This window comes from Molossus molossus, unplaced genomic scaffold, assembly GCF_014108415.1.
Source record: "Molossus molossus isolate mMolMol1 unplaced genomic scaffold, mMolMol1.p scaffold_m16_p_8, whole genome shotgun sequence".
Lineage (NCBI taxonomy): Eukaryota > Metazoa > Chordata > Mammalia > Chiroptera > Molossidae > Molossus > Molossus molossus.
In genome coordinates this window covers 44,220,852-44,244,421 of record NW_023425402.1, presented here as the reverse complement: position 1 = coordinate 44,244,421, position 23,570 = coordinate 44,220,852, and the positions used below count along the sequence as shown (strand labels likewise).

General features: G+C 40.8%; 1 protein-coding gene and 1 long non-coding RNA gene across 6 annotated transcripts; one reads left to right on the top strand and one right to left on the bottom strand.

The window, feature by feature from the left end:
- Nucleotides 1-8,112: 8,112 nt before the first annotated feature.
- LOC118621747 lies at nucleotides 8,113-15,991 on the bottom strand. 3 transcript variants are annotated; one of them, XR_004957778.1, is made up of 4 exons: nucleotides 15,899-15,991; nucleotides 9,469-9,545; nucleotides 8,460-8,637; nucleotides 8,113-8,151 (listed from the first exon to the last, which is right to left on the bottom strand). It is a non-coding gene; the product is annotated as an uncharacterized LOC118621747 (long non-coding RNA). The 3 variants fall into 3 exon arrangements; XR_004957777.1 differs by lacking the exon at nucleotides 15,899-15,991 and adding an exon at nucleotides 13,357-13,444; XR_004957779.1 differs by lacking the exon at nucleotides 15,899-15,991 and adding an exon at nucleotides 13,362-13,443.
- A 1,431-nt stretch (nucleotides 15,992-17,422) lies between these two features.
- On the top strand, nucleotides 17,423-21,747 carry TENT5A (terminal nucleotidyltransferase 5A). 3 transcript variants are annotated; one of them, XM_036248556.1, is made up of 3 exons: nucleotides 17,423-17,452; nucleotides 18,000-18,558; nucleotides 19,639-21,747. In XM_036248556.1, exons 2-3 carry the CDS (start codon nucleotides 18,037-18,039, stop codon nucleotides 20,413-20,415), a joined length of 1,299 nt encoding a protein of 432 aa, XP_036104449.1. In that variant the 5' UTR covers nucleotides 17,423-17,452; nucleotides 18,000-18,036; the 3' UTR covers nucleotides 20,416-21,747. The 3 variants fall into 3 exon arrangements, with proteins under 3 accessions (XP_036104449.1, XP_036104447.1, XP_036104448.1); XM_036248554.1 differs by lacking the exon at nucleotides 17,423-17,452 and adding an exon at nucleotides 17,622-17,788; XM_036248555.1 differs by lacking the exon at nucleotides 17,423-17,452 and adding an exon at nucleotides 17,627-17,733.
- The last annotated feature ends 1,823 nt before the right edge of the window (nucleotides 21,748-23,570 follow it).

The window sequence follows — 23,570 nt, the reverse complement described above, 5'->3', positions numbered from 1 at the left end:
CATGCCTCTTCATGTTGGGTGGTGTCAGACTGGCTGTGGACATTTTGGGTATTTGGCTAATGGGAATTTGAATTGGGGAGCCTTTTAGTTTGAGTTTATGTAGCTTGTATTTACTTACAAGTACAGCTAAATTACTGCTACCAGCCATTATATAGAAATACTTTCAGAAGTACTCCCACTGCTCACTTGTTTGGGTCCATGGAATGAAGACACGGGGTTAGAGGTTGCAATGCAATAGAAGCCTGCTCTACCATGCCAGAAGTGCATGAATAATAGAGGAGAAAAAAAGGTTTGAAATATTCAAAGCCAGAAACTCATTTGTGGAAAGTTCTTCAAACCATCCTACATGTAAAATTGTAAGCAAAGATTTTGATTCTCTTTGATGCCATCTTAACTTTTATCAGGAAATACACAAAGAATCAGAATATGCAACCAAAAAAGTAGGAGAAAAAAACAGTATAGGGGTGTCAGGAAGGCAATTAAAAAACATAGGTATTATGGTGGTATTCAGCTTCATGCTTGCTGAAGCTGCGTTATATGTATACTTTGTGGTGATTTCTTATCTTATTCTAATTAAGTATTCACTTTTATCTGTTATTTTGCATTCTTTGAATTAAAGATGGCCCCAATAATTGTATAATTGCAAGCTTCAGACCTCAGAAATCCTATATCTGCCTCAGACACTACAGTATTTAAAAGTGCACTAACCATTAGGCTGGGGAAGGCAGGAGGGGTGGGAGCGGGAAGGAGGGGATCAATGGGGAAAAATGGGGACATCTATAATACTTTCAATAATAAAAAAAAGCACTAACTAATCAGACTCTTCAGTGAATGTTGATGGCAGGAGAGAGGTGGAATAATACAGATCTGTGGGCTTGCAGGGAAGTGGTTTTGGAACTGAACTGGGACACAGGCTCTCTGGCTGTACTGTGAGCAATCAGGTCCCACCTGCCTGGCCTCCATGCCAGTCTCACATGATAAAATTTTCTCTCAGTAAGGTCAGTCTAATGATCAGGCAGCTGTCACACCACTGCAGGACAGTAAAGCCTTCCCAACATGCTACCACATCTCTTCTCCACCTCCTATGGAAATTAAAATATCAGAAGTAGAGACACATTCCTTTGAGTTTGAAAAGTTTTCCAGTTTTCAAGAATGAAATTATTAAAAACAAACATTCTTACAAGCAATTTTATTGTAAATGCATATTAAGTATCCCGTGGTCCTGAGATTTAGATGTTGATGAAGATGAGGATAATGACCTAACAATTTTGAACATCTACTCTGTATTAGGCCATATGTTGTACATGGTATGTTGCATGGTCTAGTCCATCCTCCAACAAAGGAGGAAACTGATGTTTATAGGGGTTATACACTCTTGACTAAACATTTCACAGAGATTAGGGCACAAAAAGAGTTAAATGACCAATTAGGAGGCAAGGGTTTTAAAAATTTCAGGCATTTCACAATCATGCCTCAGACCAGTCCTGCACTTTACTGTTTTCCCCAACTCTAGTAAAATGCTGATTATCACTTCTCCTAATCACACAGAGCAATACAGACTACACTCTACATTATGTAGAGTGTAAAAAATAACCTGTGGTCAATGAAAGTATGTTCACCTAGCATAAGAAACATAATTGGGATTGAAAGCAAAATGACACCAGAATTTTAACAAAAATCAATTACTGAGGGGGAAAGGGTTTTTAAGACAACTGGAACCAGACAGTTAAACATTAACTTTCAATGGTTTGAAGTGGTAGGTTTTGCAATGGTGCGGTTTGGAAGCTCTCCAGCAGAAAAAAAGAAGCTATTTTCTTTTAAGAAGAGAGCTCCTGCAATATTTTCTTTGCTGAAATAATGTGATCCTTAATAAGGTCTTACATGACCCATGCTTTAAATGGATCCATTATTTTAGTTGACCTCATTCTTACTAGGTTTTTACAGGTCCGCAATGAACTGTCAACAGCTTCCTGATAATTAATCCTACTTGCCCAAAGAACTGTTAGTCTGTTAGTCTTATCTATGCTAAGAAGTTTTTATTGTACCAGACTTCCTCAGTAAATAATAAAAACCAAACTAAAATTCTGCAGAAAGGTCCAACATTGTGAGGTTTGAGAATGAAGAAACAGACTGAAAATTCTGATGCTACGTCCTCTTTGGTTCATCAGGCACAGGAATGGCTTTTACATTCGAGTCAGCAGCACAACTAGTCAGGTGAGGAGTGGCTCTCTGGGTGGCTTTACCAAAATGTATGGACATTTAGCATATGCAGTTGGTTACCTGGGTGGTCTGGTTTGAGAAGCAATGGGTAAGGTATCTCAAGTAGCAAACAAAGTAGCTCCCACTGGAAGTTACTTTTTTACAATTAGAGACTCATTTCTTGGACTCTGAAAATTTTTAAGAATTACTATTAAAATACAACTGCAGTCATTGGTTGCCACCTACCCCAAAGCAAGACAGGTATCTGCTAGTAGGAGGGGAGAGACATGTTTTTATAACTTATGCAATGAATTCTAGGAAGAAGAAAGGTGATGAATAGTAAATTTGTTTTCTTCAAATGGCAGAGGGAGTAGGGAATTACTGCTGGTCTCATCTAGCAATTTGTAAATGGGTTGTTTGAACATATGGGTCTTAACATGTTCATAGATTGTGGGTGTGTGCATAGTATACGTAAAATTAAAAGGCTTATTATTAGAGTCTGCCTCTCGTCAGCATAGCATAAAGTTCTTCAGGTAAGGGCGTGATTCATAATTAAAGAATTCTGCATCTGCTAATTGCTCAGCATATGTACCCTTTCTTTCCAAGGCAAGTTCTGAATTTCAGTGATGATTTATTTTAAATCTATTTCTCATCAGTTAGAGATTTATCCCAAATAGTTTAAATGCAAGCTGCTCAAGTGGATGTGGATAGAGAGATTAATTAAGATGACCTTCTCTGAAGAAGGTCATTATATCCTATGTTAAACCAAATAAAACATAAACATGACATTTGACCCAAGGCACTATACATTTTTATTACTCATTTTGGTGATGATGCAAGTTTTTGAAGTTAGTTTATAGTTTATAGTGGTGATTTGATACATTAAACAGAACAAAAATCAGATTACATTGTGAGAAAGTTCAATCAAGCTACACGTTTTACCTCAGAGGACCAAGGGACATTCCCTCTCAGAAGGAATGAAGGCTTAATAGACAGTGAGTTTAATATTTCCTCCCCTAAATGCAGCTTTTAAATAAATATTCTAAACTTGTTTATAAACTGTCCCAGAGAATATCAATGACCCAGAAAAGGAATGCCTAGCCAAAAGATGAGAGAAAGGCCTACTGAAGACCATCAGGTTATGTTCCTATTTTTTTTTTATGTACCCTTCAAAAAAAAAAGGCTAGCTATATAATTTTCCTCTATGAGTGGTACAATCTTCTTATATTTTTTCTTTTATTTTCAATCTTCATCTGAGGATATTTTTCTGTTTATCTTCAGATAGAGTGGGAGGAAGGGAGAGAAAGGAAGAGAGAGAGAGAGAGAGAGAGAGAAATATCAGTGTGAGAGGGACACATTGACTGGCTGCCTCCCGCACGACCCAGACCAGGGCTGGGATGAACTGCAACCAGATCTGTGACCTTGGCTGGAATCGAACCTATGACTCATTGGCCCATGGGCCAACGCTCTAACCACTCAGCCAAACTGGTCAGGGCCAATCTTCTTATACTTTTATTCTGCATAGGTTATTACAAACAATTTTTTAAAGAATAGGCAGGGTATAAATATAGGAATATAATACTTGAAATAAAATATATGACAGAACTCTGCCTCCTCTCCATTTATGTCCCTTCCAAGGTGACCAGGTCCATCTCCATGTCCATAAAGGTATCTTTATGTTGATGAAATCCCTCTTCTTTCTGCCTCCATTATCACCACCTTAGTATAAACCAGTGGTTTCTATGACCACTATGCTTAGTGATAAATTCACTCTACACCACAATCCAGTATTTGCATATCTGTGTGTATATGCATAAAAAAACTGAAAGCAAATGTCATGAAACTATACCATGGCCTCTGATATTTTCTACTGCACATCATTCTATTTCACTGACATTGTTGGTCAAAACCACAAACATCATTGTCACCCCTGATGGGTTGTGACCCATTTCACTGATACTTTTAGTCAAAACCACCAAAATGATTGTGTGACCCTAATGGGTTGTGACCCACAGTTTGAAAACCATTAGTCTAAGCCAGGATCATTATTTGTTCAGATATCTGCAGAGGCGTATTAACTGGTTTTCCTTTTTCTATTTTTCCCTCTCTGATTCCCTATTCCATGTAGCAACAAGAAGGATCTCAAAGATAAATCAAATAGTCTCTCCTCTGCTTAAAGCCTTCAGTGGCTTCTTGCAATTATAATAAAATCCGCACAAGGCCTACATGATCTAGCCCTTGACTTTCTCTGGAACCTAATCTTATGCCCTCTCTCCCTCTCTCAACATGCTTTGGCCCCATAGAACTTGTTTCAGTTCCTCAAGGACATCACATTCTTGTCTGTCTGGGTACAAGCTGTTCCCTCTGCCAGGAACACCCTTTCTCCAACTTCTTTAGCTCCTGGCTAAATTATTTTCTCTATAGAGAGGCTTGTCTTGCCCACTCTAGTTGAAGTAAGGCCACCCCTACTTATTTTCTATTTCAGCCTATTGTTTGAACATTTAAAACATTTGGACAAATGAGGGAAAGAAAACATGGCAGCTAGAAAACTTTGACCAGGTAACAGGCAGGGTGGGGTGGTAGAAGGAAGACCCAGAGCAGAAAATTAATGTTTTGGGGACAGGGTCATATTTGTCTTATGATCAAGAACTTGGACTTTAAAAATGTGACTTAATTTGAGGTGTCTGTAATTACTGCCTTTTAATTTTTGTTTCGTATTGAATCATATTAATTTTTAAAATGCTGTACGTCTCCATTTCACTACAAAGAATGAAAGAAAAGCCCGGCCAGTGTGGCTCAGCGGGTGGAGTGTCATCCCATGGACTGAGAGGTCCCGGGTCAATTCCCAGTCAGGGCATATGACCGGGTTGTGTGCTCAATCCCTAGCAGGGGGTGTGCAGGAGGCAGCTGATCAATGATTCTCTCTCACATCAATGTTTCTATCTTTCCCTCCCTTCCTCTCTCTCTAAAATATCAATAAAAGCATATTATAAAAAAAGAATGAAGGAGCCCTGGCCAGTTTGGCTCAGCGGTTAGAGCGTCGGCCTGCGGTCCTGAGAGACCCGGGTTCGGTTCCCGCTAAGGGCACGTACCTCGGTTGCAGTTTGTCCCCGGCCCTGGTTGGGTTGTGCAGGTGGCAGCCACTCGATGTGTCCCTTTCACATCGATGTTTCTCTCTCTCTCTGTTCCTCTCTCTCCCTCCCACTCTACCTGAACAAAAAATGGAAAAATGTCCTCGGGTGAGGATAAAAAAAAAAAAAAAAAAAAAGAATGAAGGAAAGGAAAAGTGTAGTTACACACAGGCCAACAATCTAAAGACAGTCTACTGGGTCTCAGAATTAGTGTTGGCAAAGGTAATTAGAGTGACAGATTCTACAGGAAGGCAGTACTCAGGTAGAAGAGTCAGAGGTTCCTAGTAGGGCCAGTTCTTGCCAACTGGTAGTTCTCAGTTGTCTCTTGACCCCAAACTTATTTAGATGGTTTTCTGTGGTGTCTTAATTAAGATGATATTTCAATCCATAAACCATTCCTTTTCTAATTTCAGAGATCCTTCTTGTCATGGAAATCATGGGTAACTTGCTAGCTTTGTACATACATAGTCCTGTTGAAGGGGCACTGGAAGCCTCTTTGTCCCAGGGACTAAACTTCCCTATTTCTATTCAGCAGTTCCAGATTTACAGATGTTTGTACATGGTGTCTGCCCTCACCAGTAGTCAGCTAGAGGAAGGAGATGCAGAATACACTGGCTTTTGAGTTCAGGTGGACTTGAAATCAGCTAAATTTGCCTGAGTCTCAAGATAGATGCCCTGGGGGAAGATTCCCTGAAGTCTGAGATTGGAAGCATCCTTTGAACTCTTAGGAGGTGTGATGCTGAGGAGGAGCACCACCTGATTCCTGGCCCCTCCCTCTTTCCATTGTTGTCTTCTATTCCTAAGCATTAGGTTCCACTCCAGCTTCTGCATAAGAATCAGCTTATGAAACGCCAGGCATGCTCTAAGATATATTTACATGTATTTTTTTAATCTAATATTGCCCAGTCTATCTCAGCCTGACCCTCTATGACAATCTTATATTTATTTCTTCTCAGCTCAGCACTGGGGGACCATTTCCCCAAAGCTCTGACATGGATGTACATGTACTGTGAGTGTTACAGTCCCCATCTTTCCTTTCCCCTATAATCCCTCAGTAAAGATTTGTTAGTATTTTACTATTTTCCCACCACTGAGGCTCAACTTTAAAGAGTGGTAACTAAGGCCACATCTGAATAATGGCTGCTTTTAAAGGGACTCATTTTTGTTAAGTTCTCATAGGAAGACTCCATGTCAAAAACAACAAACTAAAATATCCATCCTCAGGGTTTCTGCATCCAACCTTCAAACTCACGATTTAGTTACTTCACTTTAGAATAAGGCACTCAGCTGTTTCCATGTCAGCCACTGACTTTTTCCAAGCAATGACGGATAAGGAAGATGCGGCATTAACTAAGGTGGCCTTGCCATAAGGTAAAAGGAACATGGACAGCTGATCTCTAGCACCTATGAACATTTGGAACAAACCCAGTTTCTTCCTAGGGCCAAGATGCCTTGAATTACAATTTATTAAAAACAAAAGAAACCGGCTATTTTGAGGCTAGGGTTTGAACTATTACCTAAATCCTGATTTAAAATGGTTTGTGAGGGCTTTCTTCCTTCTTTTGTAATATTTTATTCTGGAATAATGTAACAGATAAGAAATATAGGAAACCACTGAAAGTTCTACAGCATTAATGGAATTGTAAGGATGATCCATGAACAATGAGAACAATAACAATAAAACAGACTTCAACTGACAAGATACAGCAGATTATTGCCTGCAGGGTATGGCTAAATCAGAAATTTAACTGTTCCATGTATTTGGATAATGTAATCTAACACAGATGCTGGACCAACTTACACTATAATGATATCATATTTGATATTTTCTACTTAGTTATAAACAAAGTTCAATTTTGCAATTAAATATAGTAAAATGTATTTTAGGCATTTATTAGCCAAATTGGTTAAAGAAAACAAAGTGGCATCAGCCCCAAATGAAAGCAAACCGGACTGAGGCCAAAGATGAAGGGAACCATATGGGTAGACAAGATGTCACAGCAAGCAACTTAAAACTGGGGGTTTCTGTATTTGAGAAGACTACAATGCTCTCCAGGGAAACACTACATTATCCACAGGATTTGGGAAAATAACTTATATTTCAATTTTACAAAGCCAATATTTACAGTCAGTGTTTCTGACTAGGTGTGCAAAAGCCTTTTAATTTTAAGTGGAAGAGTGTAGTGTTATCTCTGTGGTTTGCGAATGCTGAATTAAATTTCCTGCAGTTCATTTCTGCTATAACTTAATATTACATAAGAAATGTTACTGTCTGAGAGGAATAAACTGAAGAAGGAATCATAATCCTATATGATGGATAGATGACCACCATACATCTTAGATTTTTGAAAAACTAAATATACTGTCCCTTTGTCCTCATAATCATATTAGTATTTTTAAACCACATACTCCAATTTTTTATTTGAGATACCCAGTCATAATATTTAAATGTTCTAAGAATATAAAAACAAAAGTTTTAGTCACAATGCTTATCACTATAGAATTTGAGTAATAACAGCCTCATAAAAGTAAATGGTATATATTTTATTTTATACCCATGCACGAAAGCACAGTTTGAAATCTAAAACTGATTATTCTTCATACATCACTTGATTATAAAAACAGAACAGTGGTGGAAGCTTCTAAAGTATTCCCAGAAGCATTGAAAGAGAAACAAGACAAAGAAAAGTTAAATCTGAAATAAAATCCTATTAATTATATATAAGTGGTGCTTCAGAAAAAAGAGTCAGTATGCCCTGACCTGTTAGGCTCAGCGGTTGGAGCATCAGCCTGTGGACTAGAGTCCTGGGTTCGGTTCACACTAGGGGCACGTACAAAAAAAAAAAAGAAAAAGAAAAAAGAGTCAGTAAATGGTCATAAAATTGGAAACTTGACTTTATAATATTGAGGATATTTATTAAAACTTTAAAGTTGACCATATTCCAACTGATAACATTATTTTCCTAAATAGAATTTTTTTACTACAGACACACAGAACATATTTAGGTTATTTCATCTAGCTTAATTGCCAAGTGATTTTTAGGTAACCATAGTGATTAGACCTAAAGGATTTACAAAAGGTAGCCTAATAGTGTGTGATAGCAATAGATTGATTTAATTGCCATTTACCTGTATTAATAAATAGGAAATGAAACCCTGGCCAGGTAGCTCAATTGGTTAGAGTATCATCCCAATATGTCAAGGTTGTGGGTTCAATCCTTAGTCAGGGCACATATAAGAAACAACCAATGAATACAGAAATATGTGAGACAACAAATCTCTTTCTCCCTCTTCCCTTTCTTTCTCTCTAAAATCAATAAAAAGAAAAAAATTAAAATAAATAAATAAATAGGAAATGAGAAAGGATGTGTGAAAGAACAAATATTTAGGGAAAAAATTAGAGGAGATATAAGCATGTGTACACACATAGTCTCACTTCCCACTGAGGCTACATCCAATGCCTCCAACCCTTCTACAAATCACAGATTTGGGTGTAGTACACAACATTACGATTTGAGGGGAGCTGAAGGCTCAGGCTACCCACGTTTTAGTGCAACATAAACCACCATTTGTAAAGTCTCTGGTTAATTTGATCAATACAGGCATTTAAAATCAATAATGCAAGTTCCAGAGTAAATGTTTTGATCAAACTGGCCTTTAATTAAATTTAGAAAACAACTGAAATTTCCATTTTGCTCTGTTGAAAACAAGAACTTTAACCAGACATCTGGCTGTTTAATATCATGTACATAAAACATCTAAATAATTAGCCTGTTTTTCAATTTTTTAATCAAAATCTTTGCTATCTTTAGATGTAAAATGGATTAAGAATTAGTCATGATAACTCATTTTCTGTGATTTATAAAGAAAGTGTGACTCAAAATAATGATCTATCCAATACGCAAAGGGTAATTACTTTCATGTCAGAAATATTTTAAAGTCACCTCTTCACTTGGTCTCGAGTTACATAAAGTAGAATGTTTTGCAATGTACTACATAAATATAATATTCTGTTATAATAAAATTTGAAGTAAAATATAATGACTCTTCTTGATGTTATCTTTTTCGAGTTATTGATTTTTTTGAATAATGAATTAAAAAATATACATGTACTACTCTGAGCATGAAAGGGACTCACCTTGCAGGTGTCTCCACTGCTCAGGTGTGTAAAAGCTGACTGTGTCATGTCTGAGTACAATGACTTCCTCAACAACCCTGTAATCCACAGAAACACATCAGTTACATTTCAAGACATGTCAGGCTAAACAAGTTACAAGTGCTTGCAAAAAGCATTTATTTTTTAGCACACAACAAAGTCATATATTCCTGGTCACTGGGAGGATGTTAAACTATTGCTCACACAGAACTCACATTAAGTAGATGGAATAGGATGTGGTTACCAAATTAACGTCAGAGAAAAAAAAATCTTCAGAATTTTAATAAAAACTAGGGAGAGGTACGAGATAAAGAATCACAAGGACTTTTTTTTTTTTATTTCCCTCTTTTAATATTTTAACCTGGCTTTCTGCTAAGAAAAACTAAGAATGCCACTTCTTTTATACTAAACAATTACTCATTTCATTGAATAATTACAAATTTCAAAACCTGAAGAGCAGTTCTTCAATTGCCCTTTAGAGATATCTAACTTATCTAAACTGTGGCTATTGAACCATGTATTAGTCTAAACTCCCTTTGAATACCCACTACCTTTGTTGCAGTTGTGGGTTATTAGAAACCAATTTTCTCGGAGTCAGATGCTTCCACAGTTCGAATATCAAAACTTTAATAGCTCTTTTTTACCCCCTACACTGTCTTAATTAATGCCTAATTAACTAGCATCCTGGAGGCTTCCCTTTTACTAGAAAGTTAAATTTAAATCTCTTTTATTCTACATTGTTAGAATATATCCAGGTGTCTTGGTGTACCCCACCCCCACCCTACCTGGTTTCCCAGCTATTTTATTTAAGGAGCCCAGGATTTTCAAGGTTAGGTTAGCTTTCTCTTCCCAGAGTCATTTGCACGGTTAAAAAACAACAGTCTTTTAAAAGCATTCGCCATTCTAGTAGCTTTAAAAAAAAATCTTTGTTTAGCTCTGGCCAGTTTGGCTCAGCGGTTAGAGCGTCGGCCTGCGGTCCGGAGAGACCCGGGTTCGGTTCCCGCTAAGGGCACGTACTTCGGTTGCAGTTTGTCCCCGGCCCTGGTTGGTCGTGCGGGTGGCAGCATCGATGTTTCTCTCTCTCTCCCTTCCTCTCTCTCCCTCCCACTCTATCCATTACAAAAAAATGGAAAAATATCCTCGGGTGAGGATAAAAAAAATAATAATAATAATAAAAAAAAATCTTTGTTTAAGTTTTATTTGTTGTGTTCAGTTTCTCAGACTTTCTATGACAATGTGTTTTTTGGTTGTTTATCACATTCCATAGTAATTTCTCCTAAACATCAAGATAATATTAACTGTACTATTTATTTATTTAATTTGTTATTTCTTTCTTTGGCAGCAAATAATTCTGAGGTAAGCGAAGGAAGTTAATTAAAAAAAAAAAGTCCTCCAAAACAAAATAATGGTAGAAATGTTATTATTAAATCAATGAATGTTTTAGGCATATGAATAAATATACCTCTGTAGCTGCTACAAATTCATATGGCAGTTATGCAATTTCTGAATTTAGCATATCAAATGGTGCTAGCAAAATGGGTATATATAATTTTTAAAAATAGCTAAGAATGAGCTGGATATACCCATAAAAGATGGTCTTTTTTTCCCCACAAGAGACATGAATATTTTTGGCCAAATTCCTTTTAGAAAAGAGGAATAATTTATTATATTCCCCCCCTTGTACCCTTCTCAAAGTTTTACAAGCACCAAAAGTAAATAAACATCAACATTTTCTTCAGAGAAGTTAAACATTCTTCCAGTACAAACTTGCAGAAGGAAAAACTCATAATACAAATATTACTGTGGGGAAAAGGAATTTACGTATTCATATTTGGTAGTTTTTGAAAATATATGTGTATTACCAGTTTACATTTTGCCAAATGAATGTAACTTCTGAATGTCTCTTTTGTTTGGAGTAAGCAAAACAGTCTGGACCATGGGACTTGCAACACTGATTGAAACGGCAAGCATTGCACCAAGATGTCAAAACAGGAAAAATTCCTGGCATAATCAGCACTGACAGTAGCACAAGTAAATACTGGCTAGTCTTGGTGATGTAAAACTCTACTAAAGGACAACCTACATCAAGTTCGGTTTTAAGAGTGACCATATGTGTAGCTTGAATACTGAATTTCCTAAGCTCACTGATATGTGACAATGAATAGAATTATTTTTATGTGGTCATAAACTTCAAATAAATATTCTGAAAAATAACACCTTCGGATTACACTTATAAGATACTTAACGGTAGAATAGCAATGCTTTATAAGATGTTAACAGGTGAGAATTTAGTCTACACAAATAACCCTGAGTATAGTTAGAGGATCCCTTCATACTAAACTATTTGTTACTGATCATTTTAATCCACTCACACTGATATAAGATTAAATAGTGGGGTCAAGAAAAAGGGGTGTTAGCCATGATTGACAGCAACTCAGTTAAGCTAACTTTTCCATAACTAGCTATATTAACTTGGGGAAAGTCACCTAACCTTTCTTTATCTCTAAAATTTGGACTGTACATTGGTCAGAATATTTTTGAAGAGAAAATGAGATAATATAGAATAAAAAGGATTGAAGTTTAAAACTATAAAAGTTAACCTCTTGATTAGTAATAATCATACAGATAATAAAAAGTTGAAATGCTATTTCCAAACTAACCTAGAAAGTTGTATGACTTAGGATGTTTCTGGCCTTTGATAAGTCCTAAATAATTATTTGTTATTTCCCTGAAGAGACACAGGTAAAGTCATTTCACAAGTACCATTTCTCTGTGGAAACAGGTACAGTATTCCCCCCCTTATCCACGAGGGATATGTTCCAAGACTCCCAGTGGATGTCTGAAACCACATATAGTACTGAACCTTCCATATCCCCTTTCCCTCTATACATACATACATACATACATACATACACACTTTACAGCTTTTCTTTGGCATATCCAAATTGCCAGCATCACTACCCTTGCACTTGGGGGCTGTTATTAAGTAAAACAAGGTTTACTTGAACACAAGCACTGTAATACTGAGATTGCCAAGAGGCTACTAGGTGACAAACAGGTAGGTACATTACAGTGTGGAGACGATGGACAAAGAGATGATTTACATCCCACAGAGTAAGACCACAGGAATTTCATCACACTATTTCAAATGGTAAGCAATTTAAAACTTATTAACTGTTTATTTCTGGAATTCCCATTTAATATTTTTGGACCACGGGTAACTGAAACCACAGAAAGAGAAACCAAGGATAAAGAGGGGCTACTGTCATTTCATTTCAAAAGTAAGTTTTAATTTTTATATGAAGCACTTTGATTAGTTGCTTCTTAATACTAACTGGACAGCAGAGAGATCTTTAGTTTACTCCACAATGTAGACATCTGCAAGTGCATGCTTCTTCGAAAAGGATGCATGTTGTGTCCTTCAGTGGCCTCAACGATCACAGGGAATTGCCCTATAAGGCAGTGAATGGCCAGGGGGTGAAGGGTGGCTCAAATTCCTCATATTGCCACTGCTCTGCCTAGGCTGCAAGGTGCTTCTGTAGGGTCATATCACTTTTTGTGAAAAGGATCAAAGAGCAGAAGCAGTGAAAGGTGGTAAATCAATGGAGAGAGTGAAGAGGGCTGGTGAAAAGATCAAGGGGGAGATGAGAATATGGGGAGAGATTGGCTAGAGTGCTGTGGGAGAGAGAAGTTGTAGGCCTAACAGCAGTTTTCTGGGCCTTCTTTCTCTCCTGGGTATGAGTTTGTGGAAATCATTCCTTATTTGCTTACTTCCTATCTTCTAAAATCACTTCTGAGAAGATAGAAGCAGACAAAGCAAAGTGGGAATGGTAGTACCACTGCCAAGTAAACATGGGGCATTCTCCAAACCTCACACTGTGCTTCAATGTCAGTGGTGTTTCTTGCAAGCTCTCTGGAAGGCTGTTTAGCTTGCTAGCTCTCTACTGTCATTCGTGCCTGGGGAAGAAAATCCCATGAGCCGGGTTAGGTCACTGTGCATTTTGACCCTCAACAGTTGTTTCACGATAAAACACCTTGGTCCTCAATGTTATGTCCAAGCTGAACATTCAGAATGTGTAAAGAAAGGAGCAGAGTGCAGTCCAGTTTAGTTTTAAATCTAAAAGGGAAATGAGAAGACAGGGAGCAGACAGACTCGAGAATTAAATGGAATAGGAGAGCAACCACTGGCATGGGTGGGTCTGAACCAAGATGTCTACCACTTCTGTAAGTTACTTAATTTTCCTATGCCTTATTTTCCCTATCTGGAAAATGGGAGTGTAATAGGTAAAGTTTTGATATTTGAAGAAAGTTTAAAATAAACAATGTATACAAAACACTGAGCATACTACCTGGCACATTATAACAAACTAAATAATGGTAACTTTTATTAAGGCTAAAATTGAATTTCTTCTTATTGTGCTAAGTTCAAATGATTGTTATTACAACTTTTAAATCAAAATCAACTAATTATAAGTGTTTTTTTCCTCAACAATGTATATAAAGTTTTCTTTTAAAAATTTCAAGTAGAAATTCAAAACATCATATTGCCATAGGTCCCCCAAAACCCCTTTTTAAATGGGGAAAGGCAAGTATTTACCAAATAGGTTCAGAAACTAAAGCCTGAAAAAAAAAAAAAAAAAAAAAAAACCCTGCAACTCTGCACCTAAATTTAATCTAAGAGTAACTGTGTTGAGAGGTGTCTAGGGTATGAATGTGTTTAGAAAGTATATACTTTCTCATCTAATAATTATTTTGGTTTTCTAGAAAAAAAGTAAGTGCTTGCAATTGCAAAATTTGCAATTTCATGTAAAGATGAACATCCCCACCCCAATGTAAATATTACCTCAATTTGAATTTAGGGAAAAAGGGGACAAAAAAACAGCAAATGCTCTCATCCAACAATCTGTAAAAGGGCCACTGTGAATCAGGCACACATGAATCTAGTCAAAGCACCACCAAGGCACTGCTAAAAGGAAGATATCCCAGGTGTCCTAGTGCAAGAGGTAGTTGGATCTGGATTATGGAAATTTGGAAGGTTGTGGTGAGGAGAGAACCCAGTTGGGGAGCAGGGTATGCTTTGTTAAAGGGGACTCATCTTCTCCCCAGCAAAGGTCTGATGCATGGCAGGCCCGCCATGTCTGACCTTGTACTCTATACTTCCAGCCATACCGGTCATTCTTGGTAGAGGCTGTAGGGGCAGCTGGGCAGAGAAGTGTAGCTTTCGCTTGGAAGTGGGTTCCAACCTAGAGAACCAAGCTGCAGTCAGGATTACATGGGCAACTTGCTAAAATGTAGGTTCTTTTAGCCCCACAGAACCAAACCTTGGGCATGCATGAAGCACAGGTGCTCACCACTTCTGAGACTTTCCTACTTTCTTTTTTTCCCCCTACAGTATTTGTTTTGAGGAAGGGTTAAAATAAAGTACAGCCCTCGCCGATTTGGCTCAGTGGTTAGAGCATTGGTCTGCAGTCCATAGAGACCTGGGTTCGGTTCCGCTAAGGGCATGTACCGCGGTTGCAGTTTGTACCCGGCCCTGGTTGGTCGTGTGCGTGGCAGCCACTCGATGTGTCCCTTTCACGTCGATGTTTCTCTCTCTCTCTCCCTTCCTCTCTCTCCCTCCCACTCTATCTGAGCAAAAAATGGAGGAATGTCCTCGGGTGAGGATAAATAATAATTATAATAATAAAGTACAAAATAATGGCAGTGGGGCTAACCCCTTAATTTTTCCTCAGTACAATGTACCTAATGCATGATTTCTACCTCTTTGGCTTTGTTTTGAGGAGGATCAGAATCCATAGTAGCCTTTGAAAATTACATTTTTAACAGGCCCTTTCTTTTTCTTTTAAACCCTTGTCCTATTTCTACTGTTCTTGCCTTCCAATTAGAAGGTACTGGCAAACTACAGACATCCTGTTCCTGAAAATAATGGCTAAATAGCAGTCATAGTCAAAGGGATTGAGTTTAGGGTCTGAGCCCACATTAGCCATGAAACTTGGGCAAATCTCTTTACCTCTAGTTTCTCTATTTCCAAATCCCTACGACACAGAACACTTTCTTTTTGAATTGAGGGGACTATGTGGTTTTATGTGTACAGAGATGAGTAGAGTATGGCTCAGACGCCATCAACACGTTCCTGGAACTTGCAGAGACCCGATGCAATCGCACCGCCGATCTCATTTCTTACCGCCGTGGGTCACACACTCTTCCTCCAGCATTTTCTAATTCTCCTTCACTCCTTCCTTTGTTGATCATCCTTTTCCCCTTCTTCCTCAGCTCCCGCAGGGAATCCAGAAAACTCCCCTCTCTCTTCCGCTCTTTTCTCCCAGTTCCCCTAACCCTAGCGAACCCACGAACCCCGTGTCAGAGCATACTTCTCTCATAACACGTGGACCGTTGAACCCTAATCACGTACTTGTCTCACGCCCATGAGACTCAGCATTCAGCTTGGTGCCCGGCAGTGGTCAAACCATACACACACACAGATGCGATTTTTCGGAATGCCTGTAGAGAATGAATGGGTTGATTCACGCGTGGGTGGCCGGACCGTGCGCTCTGGGGGAGGCATGGCCTACGAGATTCGTGCGGTGGCCTCGGCTTCCCTCCCCGGACACCCTACGGAGCTGAAGGATAATGGCCTCCGTCTAGGGTCCAGCCCGTCTCTCCGCGGTGGGGCACCGCTCCGCGGGGCACCGCTCTGCAGGGCACCGGCAGGGGGCGGCGTTGTCACGCAGCTGGATGCTCCGCGGGTGACCGTCCCCCGCCCCCCAGGCGCGGCGGACTGAGCTTCCCTCCTGGCCGGGCGGCCGCGTGCCGAGCGCCACGGGAAGCAGTTTTCCGCTCTCCCTTCCCAGGCGCGCTCCCCGTGGCTCCCACCTCGCGTCTCGTAGCCGCAGAAAGTTACTCTCGGTTGGGGAAGAGGCCGCGGGCGGCCGGGGCGGAGGGCCAGAGGACAGGAGGGAGAGCTTTCTAGCAAAGATGGTGGTGCGAGCGCGAGTGCGCGTGGGGATAACCATCACACTCCTTCCGCACGGCTGAGGCGACGGACGCCGGGGGAGGGACTCTTAGCTCTTTTAAACTTGTGCTTTCGCGTTTGGTGGAAAACGATCACGGTCCGCTGACATTCACCTGAAAAAGACAAACCTTAGCGCGGCGCGAGGACCGCGCTTCGCCTCCTTGGGTTCTCTGTGACAGGGCGCCCGCCGCGCGCCCAAGTCCGGCCGGGCCCCTTCGCGCGCCACACGGCCGCGCGCCGCCCGCGCCGCCGACCCGCCTCGCGCGCCGAAGCCCCGAGGGCGTCGCTAAGTGACGCTCGCTGGCCCGCGCCCCGCTCCCGGCGCCCCGAGCCGTTGGGGCGCAGGAGTCGGACGCACGTTCGCGGCCCCGCCCCCGCGCCTCCTCAGGGTCTGCCGCAGCTGCCAGCGCTTCCCGAGGTTTCGAGAAACGAGAAACGAAACCCAGGGAGCGAGCCCTTCCCCTCAGGCGCGGAGACTGATTTGCATGGACAAGTGTCTTCATCGGCGCACCAGGAGGCCCGGTTTCTTAATGAAGTAGACGGTCAAGCTGTACACCACAGATCGTGAAAAACCGCCGGAGCCCCAGCGTGAGGCTGGAACAACGCGCCGTGTACGGCGAGAATTTTGTTTGGGAAGTTTCTGCAGTTGCGAGATTTTAGTTGAGATACTATTTTGAGGGCCACTTAGAACGCTAAGCATTTTGGTGCCTCCTGTAGGGGAAAGTGTGGGCGGGGGGGGGCTGTTCGTATGTCAAATGTACAGAAATACAGACATATATATGTATGTACACACACAACCACTGGCAGGAACTCCAGGAACCGCTCGCCGCGCGGGCGGCGCTCAGCCGGGCACTGTCCGCCGGGGGCGGGGGCGGTGCCCTATGCAGATGAGGAGGGTGTGGCCAGCGCGCCGCGCCGGGGCCCCGGAAGCCGGAGAGGTCCGGTATAAAAAAAGTACTGAAGACATTTTTCCCGCACAACTGCTAAAGCTCCAGAGACAGGAGCGTGTGCGGCGGCGGCGGCGGCAGCAAGAGCCGCCACCTCCGGGACCACCGCAGCTGAGGCGGCAGCGGCGTGGGCGGGGGCGAGGGGCGGGACTGGCCAGCGCCGGCGGCTGGGGTCTGGGAAGGACTAAGTCGCTCGCTGCTGCCGGGAGCGCACTCTCTGCTCCTGGAAGTGTTGCGGCTTCGCGGCTCTTTGCTCGCTGCGCTCCTAGAAGGGGCGGCCGTCTCCAGGTGACACAGACGGGACTCCCGCTTGCGCTTTCCAGATGCATCAGAGATATTTTTGGTGCGGGGCTGCTCTGCGGGGCGCGGGGCGCGGCGCTCGGGGGCCGGGGATAGCGGGGACCTGAGGAGAGAGAGTCTCATAGGAATCCCCCAGTCTAGCCTAGGGACGAACCGGGGATGGGGTGCACTGGGGAGGGGGCGCGCTCTTTTCTCTGCGCGCTCTTGTTGCCACCACGCGACCTCACCGAGCTCCCCCCCCCCTTTTTTTTTAGGACTGACCAGGGCCAAGTGGCATTCGGCGGGCACTTCATGGCGGAAGGTGAAGGGTACTTTGCCATGGCCGAGGACGAGCTGGCCGGTGGCCCCTACATCCCCCTGGGCGGCGACTTTAGCGGCGGCGACGTCGTCGGTGGCGGCGGTTTGGGCGAGCACTGCTTGGACTATTGCGAAAGCCCCACGGCGCACTGCAACGTGCTGAACTGGGAGCAAGTGCAGCGGCTGGACGGCATCCTGAGCGAGACCATCCCGATCCACGGACGCGGCAACTTCCCCACGCTCGAGCTGCAACCGAGCCTGATCGTGAAGGTGGTGCGGCGGCGCCTGGCGGAGAAGCGCATCGGGGTCCGCGACGTGCGCCTCAACGGCTCGGCCGCCAGCCATGTCCTGCACCAGGACAGCGGCCTGGGCTACAAGGACCTGGACCTCATCTTCTGTGCCGACCTGCGCGGGGAAGAGGAGTTTCAGACTGTGAAGGACGTCGTGCTGGACTGCCTGTTGGACTTCTTACCCGAAGGGGTGAACAAAGAGAAGATCACACCACTCACGCTCAAGGTAAAGTCACCCAACAGGGGCTTGGGTCCACCCTCCCGGGGCCGGCCGGGGTTCGAAGGGCTAGGGGAAAGGAGAAGCTGCCAGAAATCTCTGGCTGTGAAGGATTTGGGCGCGCTTATTTATTTTGCTTTTGATATTTTAAATAAGTAGTCTAAGGTGCGTGAAGGGTGTTGAGTGTTTTACTTTACTTAGTGCTTCAGAGCCACAGCTCTCCTCCTTCCTTCTCTGCCCACCCTCTTCCTTCTTATTTTTTAACTCTTGGCTTTCCTTGCTTGAGTCTTCTCCAGAGTAGATTGTAAGTGGAAGAATGAAATGATGTAAATCATTTTTTGAATCATTTCATGATCTAGTCTTTGGGAAAATAGCAACCTGAAGCAGAACCAAGCCAGTGAGCTTACTGTACTGGAAAATGTGAATAGGTTTTCTAGCTGTTTCCAGCTGACTCTCTGTGCTTAGGATATACTGGTGCTTCTCTGGGGTTATTCATGTGTTTAGGATATAGTGGGTACCTCCCCTCCTCTTTTTAGTTCAAAGCTTGTTTTATACATTTGGCTAAAATTGTCTAAGTAATCAGCCTCCAGAATGCCCTAATATAGTTCATTTTGATTGTAACTGCTGAACACCCCTAGAGGAACAGACAAGAAGATACTGATCTCATCTGTTGTCTCTGGGGGAGGTGAACTGGGTGACTAGAGACAAGAATGAGAGGCAGACCAACTTCTCTGAATGCTCTTCTTTCTTTTGAATATTGTGTGAATATTGTGCCTATAAGAGCATTTTCAAAAAATAACATTTAAAAAGTCAGACATGACAACAGAACCTCTTAGTACTGTGCTACATTTGCCAAAAGCCTCAAACTATTATTTCTAGTCTGTTTCCCAGACGGTAAAACCACTCGTTATATACCCCCCACCCCCTCACCCCCGTTTTCAGAAGACTGTTTTAAGCCTGTAGGTAGTGTTTTGCTGAAACTTGACAAACAAAAAGGAAGGAGCAAAATAAATCTCATCTGTGAAGAGGATGGATTTGTTTATTATTTTTTCTAGGTATGCTCATCTTGTTTTATCTTTTGAATTATAGGAAGCTTATGTGCAGAAAATGGTTAAAGTGTGCAATGACTCTGACCGATGGAGTCTTATATCCCTGTCAAACAACAGTGGCAAAAATGTGGAACTGAAATTTGTGGATTCCCTCCGGAGGCAGTTTGAATTTAGTGTAGATTCTTTTCAAATCAAATTAGACTCTCTTCTCCTCTTTTACGAATGTTCAGAGAACCCAATGACTGAAACATTTCACCCCACAATAATCGGTGAGAGCGTCTATGGTGATTTTCATGAAGCCTTTGATCACCTTTGTAACAAGATCATTGCCACCAGGAACCCAGAGGAAATCAGAGGGGGAGGCCTACTGAAGTACTGCAACCTCTTAGTGAGGGGCTTTAGGCCCGCCTCTGAGGAGATCAAGACCCTTCAGAGGTATATGTGTTCCAGGTTTTTCATTGACTTCTCAGACATTGGAGAGCAGCAGAGAAAACTGGAGTCCTATTTACAGAACCACTTCGTGGGATTGGAAGACCGCAAGTATGACTATCTCATGACCCTTCATGGAGTGGTGAATGAGAGTACAGTGTGCCTGATGGGACATGAAAGAAGACAGACTTTAAACCTTATCACAATGCTGGCTATTCGGGTGCTAGCTGACCAAAATGTCATCCCTAACGTGGCTAATGTCACTTGCTATTACCAGCCGGCCCCCTATGTAGCAGATGCCAACTTTAGCAATTACTACATTGCACAGGTCCAGCCAGTATTCACATGCCAGCAACAGACATACTCTACTTGGCTACCCTGCAATTAAGAATAATTTAAAAATGTCCTGTGGGGAAGCCATTTCAGACAAGATAGGAAAAAAGAAAAAGAAAAAAAAGGCTGAGTGACCCAACCCTGATTAGGATTTTTTTTGTGCAATGATGATCTGCTCCTGGTTTTAAGTTTGGTAAAGCTTATGAATCCTTTCGTAGGTATGGGAGCATGATCTTGAAATGATCCCCACCCACCATCAACCCACCCGCCAAATTCTCTTACCCAATCAAATTCTATTCTGAAACAAAAGAAACCTGTCATTGAAAACCAGGTTCTCTTAAAATAACAAGGGAAAAATGCTTGATGACAATATGGGTTTGCAGTACCTTGCTCCCATAGCTTTGCCATAGGGGGGAAAAAGGTGGAGTTTCTTATAAGATGGAATTTACAAGAGGGAAAATTCAGAGAAAAAAAGAAAAGATCACACCCCAACTTAATTATCAAATCAGGAGTTCAGATAGTAAATAATACAGGAAAAAGGGAAACTCCAACATTGGGATTATTATCTGAAGCTTGTAGGAAGTGCTTTCTGTGAAACTATCTTATTGCGCTAACAGAAATGGCTTACTCCAAACGAACAGTAGTAGGTCGGTGCAGTTTTCATAACAAACAGCAGAACTTGTGATGACACAATCCATTATTTCCAGCTGCGTGCATAGCTCGCATTTTTAAAATGTGAAAATGCAAGCTAAAACAACGGTAGCAAGGAAAGTATGCTCAAGGACCAAAGATTTAACAGATAAAAATTCCCAAGTAGAAGAGATATAGTAGAATATATAAAGAGTTACTATATTTGTTACACACCAATATACATCAAAGTGCCTGTTGCCTTCTGAAAATTTGAAATGAAAAATTTTTATGGTTTAATGATTATTTTATTCTATCAGGGACTAAAGAAAATAAAACAACATAAGCTTGTGAATGGTGGAAGAAATGCCCTATTTTTTCTTGGCAAATACTTGTATAAAGTTACCATTGTTGGTGTGATATTATTGTAGGTACATGTGTATGTATATTATGTGTGTATATAGACATATTTGTGATATGAATATATTCACACAACACATTGACTATGGTCTAGAATAATGTAGCAAATAGGAAATGTTTAAATACTGTGTGTTTTTATGTTTCAACAGGATGACATGAGACGTGGGCATATTGCAGTGATGAATTAAAACCCACATTTAAAAAAGTTAAAAGCAAATGAAGGAGGAAAACAAGTAATATATTTGATAGGAAGAACAGAGATTATACATTTTTATTGAGTGTTTTGTGTTTTTTTTTTTTTTTCCTTTTCCTTATTTTGTGAGCCATAGAATTCTGCAAATGGGAGAATATTTGTTTGGCAGAGCACTCTTTTTTTTTTTTTAAGTTGAAGTGCCATTTGACAGTTTGAACCCTTTTATTTTTTTGTAATACTTGCATGTTTCCATGGTGTATAATCCAGTGGATCATGGATTCATGGTAGTCTATTTAAATCCCTGACTGCTAAAAAGAATTTCTGGTGATCTGAACACTACTTATTAATATTTAAATTAATTTTTTTAATGAATGCATTCTGCATTCCAGGACCACTAGAATTTAGTAAATGTGAAATTACCCTTTTTAAAGAGTATTTGCACAATTGCTTACAATTTATATATGAGATATATATTATATATAAAATTTTATAAATTCATGCCAATATGAAACATCTTTGATCTGGTTGTCACACTGCATTTAAATATTGTACTGTACTTTAAATTCAATCACTTCGAATTGAATCAAATCCAACTTTATTTTCTCTTTCCCAAGAAACCATTTATAACTTTGTGAAATGAACTGGCATTACTATTTCAGCTCAATGACAGCTAATCCTAACGTTTCTTCTCGCAGCCCTAAATGTTTTTGGACACTGGTTTTTGAAAATGAGTTTATTAAAAACAAAACTAACACATAAAAATCTTCCCTTTATATTGTGAAACAGCCACATAATCCTTGTCAACTCTAGTGGATGACTGCTTACTATGATAATTTCTGTTAAGAACCAACTAGATTTTTGTGATCAGTTAAAGAGGGACTGGGAAAAAGAATGGCATCATCCTATTTGGCAGTGTAATTTGTTTATTTGTTATCTGGGCATCAATTAGATGTTCAATGCCAAATTAATCTACCCAAACTACCTTTTGCACATCTTTCTTTGAAGCCTTAACAGGAACTTGATGGGTTTGCTGTAGCAGCTTCCCTGTGAATTCTGACCAAGCTGTAACAGCTACTGCACTGCCACTTACTGTTTCCTAGGGAACTTTTCCTTTTCCCATGTTGGATCAGTCTCCCTCTCCTCAGCCCTGGGTTTGAAAAAATTAATTTTGAATTTCCAGGAAATATTCCATTTGCAGAATAAGTCTGATACTTAGCTATCAGAAACCAGAGCTTCTCCACCTGCTTACCTGTTTGAAGTTTTCTAAAAGAAAACTAAGGGAATGCTCCAGAACGTCAGAGAAGCTGGTAATCTGCCTTTTTCCTTTTCATCCTAACTTGACAAATGAGTTGTCCACTATTTAAAAAAATAATCTGGAGATCTCTGGTTCTTCTATAGCAACAACCTGCTGTTAATTTATGACAGATTTTTGTTTGGAGGAGCCTTATTTGAAAATACACTTTTCATTTTTTTCTCAAGTATTTATGTTCTTTTCTTGCTTATTCCAGGGTTGGTAGCATAGTTGGAAGGGCCAGCACCTGGCATTCAGATAGAACAGCCTGTACTCAAGAGAACCTTTAGCATTTACTTTAAAGTTTATATAATTTATTTCTCTTTTGTATGTACTATAGTCTTGTGCATATGTAGTTCAATAAACAGTGGAATATATGTCTCTCTTTGTGGATGTGTGGCCAAAAATTTGAATGTCTGCTGATAAAGATCTGTATGTATAGGTCAGAGAAAAGAACAACTCTCAACTCCTGATCAGTGCCTGTGATGTGCTTGCTTTGGTGTTTATCTGGCCTAGTGTTCTGTTATTTTAAATAGGAAGAAGTTTTATCTTCTGGAGGCTCTTCGCAGTTGTCCAGTCTGGCATGTTAGAGAATATGTAACCTGTAACGATGCCTTTTTAAAAAGTTTACTTCGTTTGCAGTAAATATGGTTGCCTCAAGAAGTCCTACCTACATCAA

Excerpts from the sequence above, each read along its gene's own strand:
- TENT5A (XM_036248554.1), top strand. The coding sequence starts at position 17,769 with ATGCATCAGAGATATTTTTG. Across the intron at positions 17,789-17,999 it reads ATGCATCAGAGATATTTTTG|GACTGACCAGGGCCAAGTGG; the intron begins GTGCGGGGCTGC and ends CTTTTTTTTTAG. Across the intron at positions 18,559-19,638 it reads TCACACCACTCACGCTCAAG|GAAGCTTATGTGCAGAAAAT; the intron begins GTAAAGTCACCC and ends TTTGAATTATAG.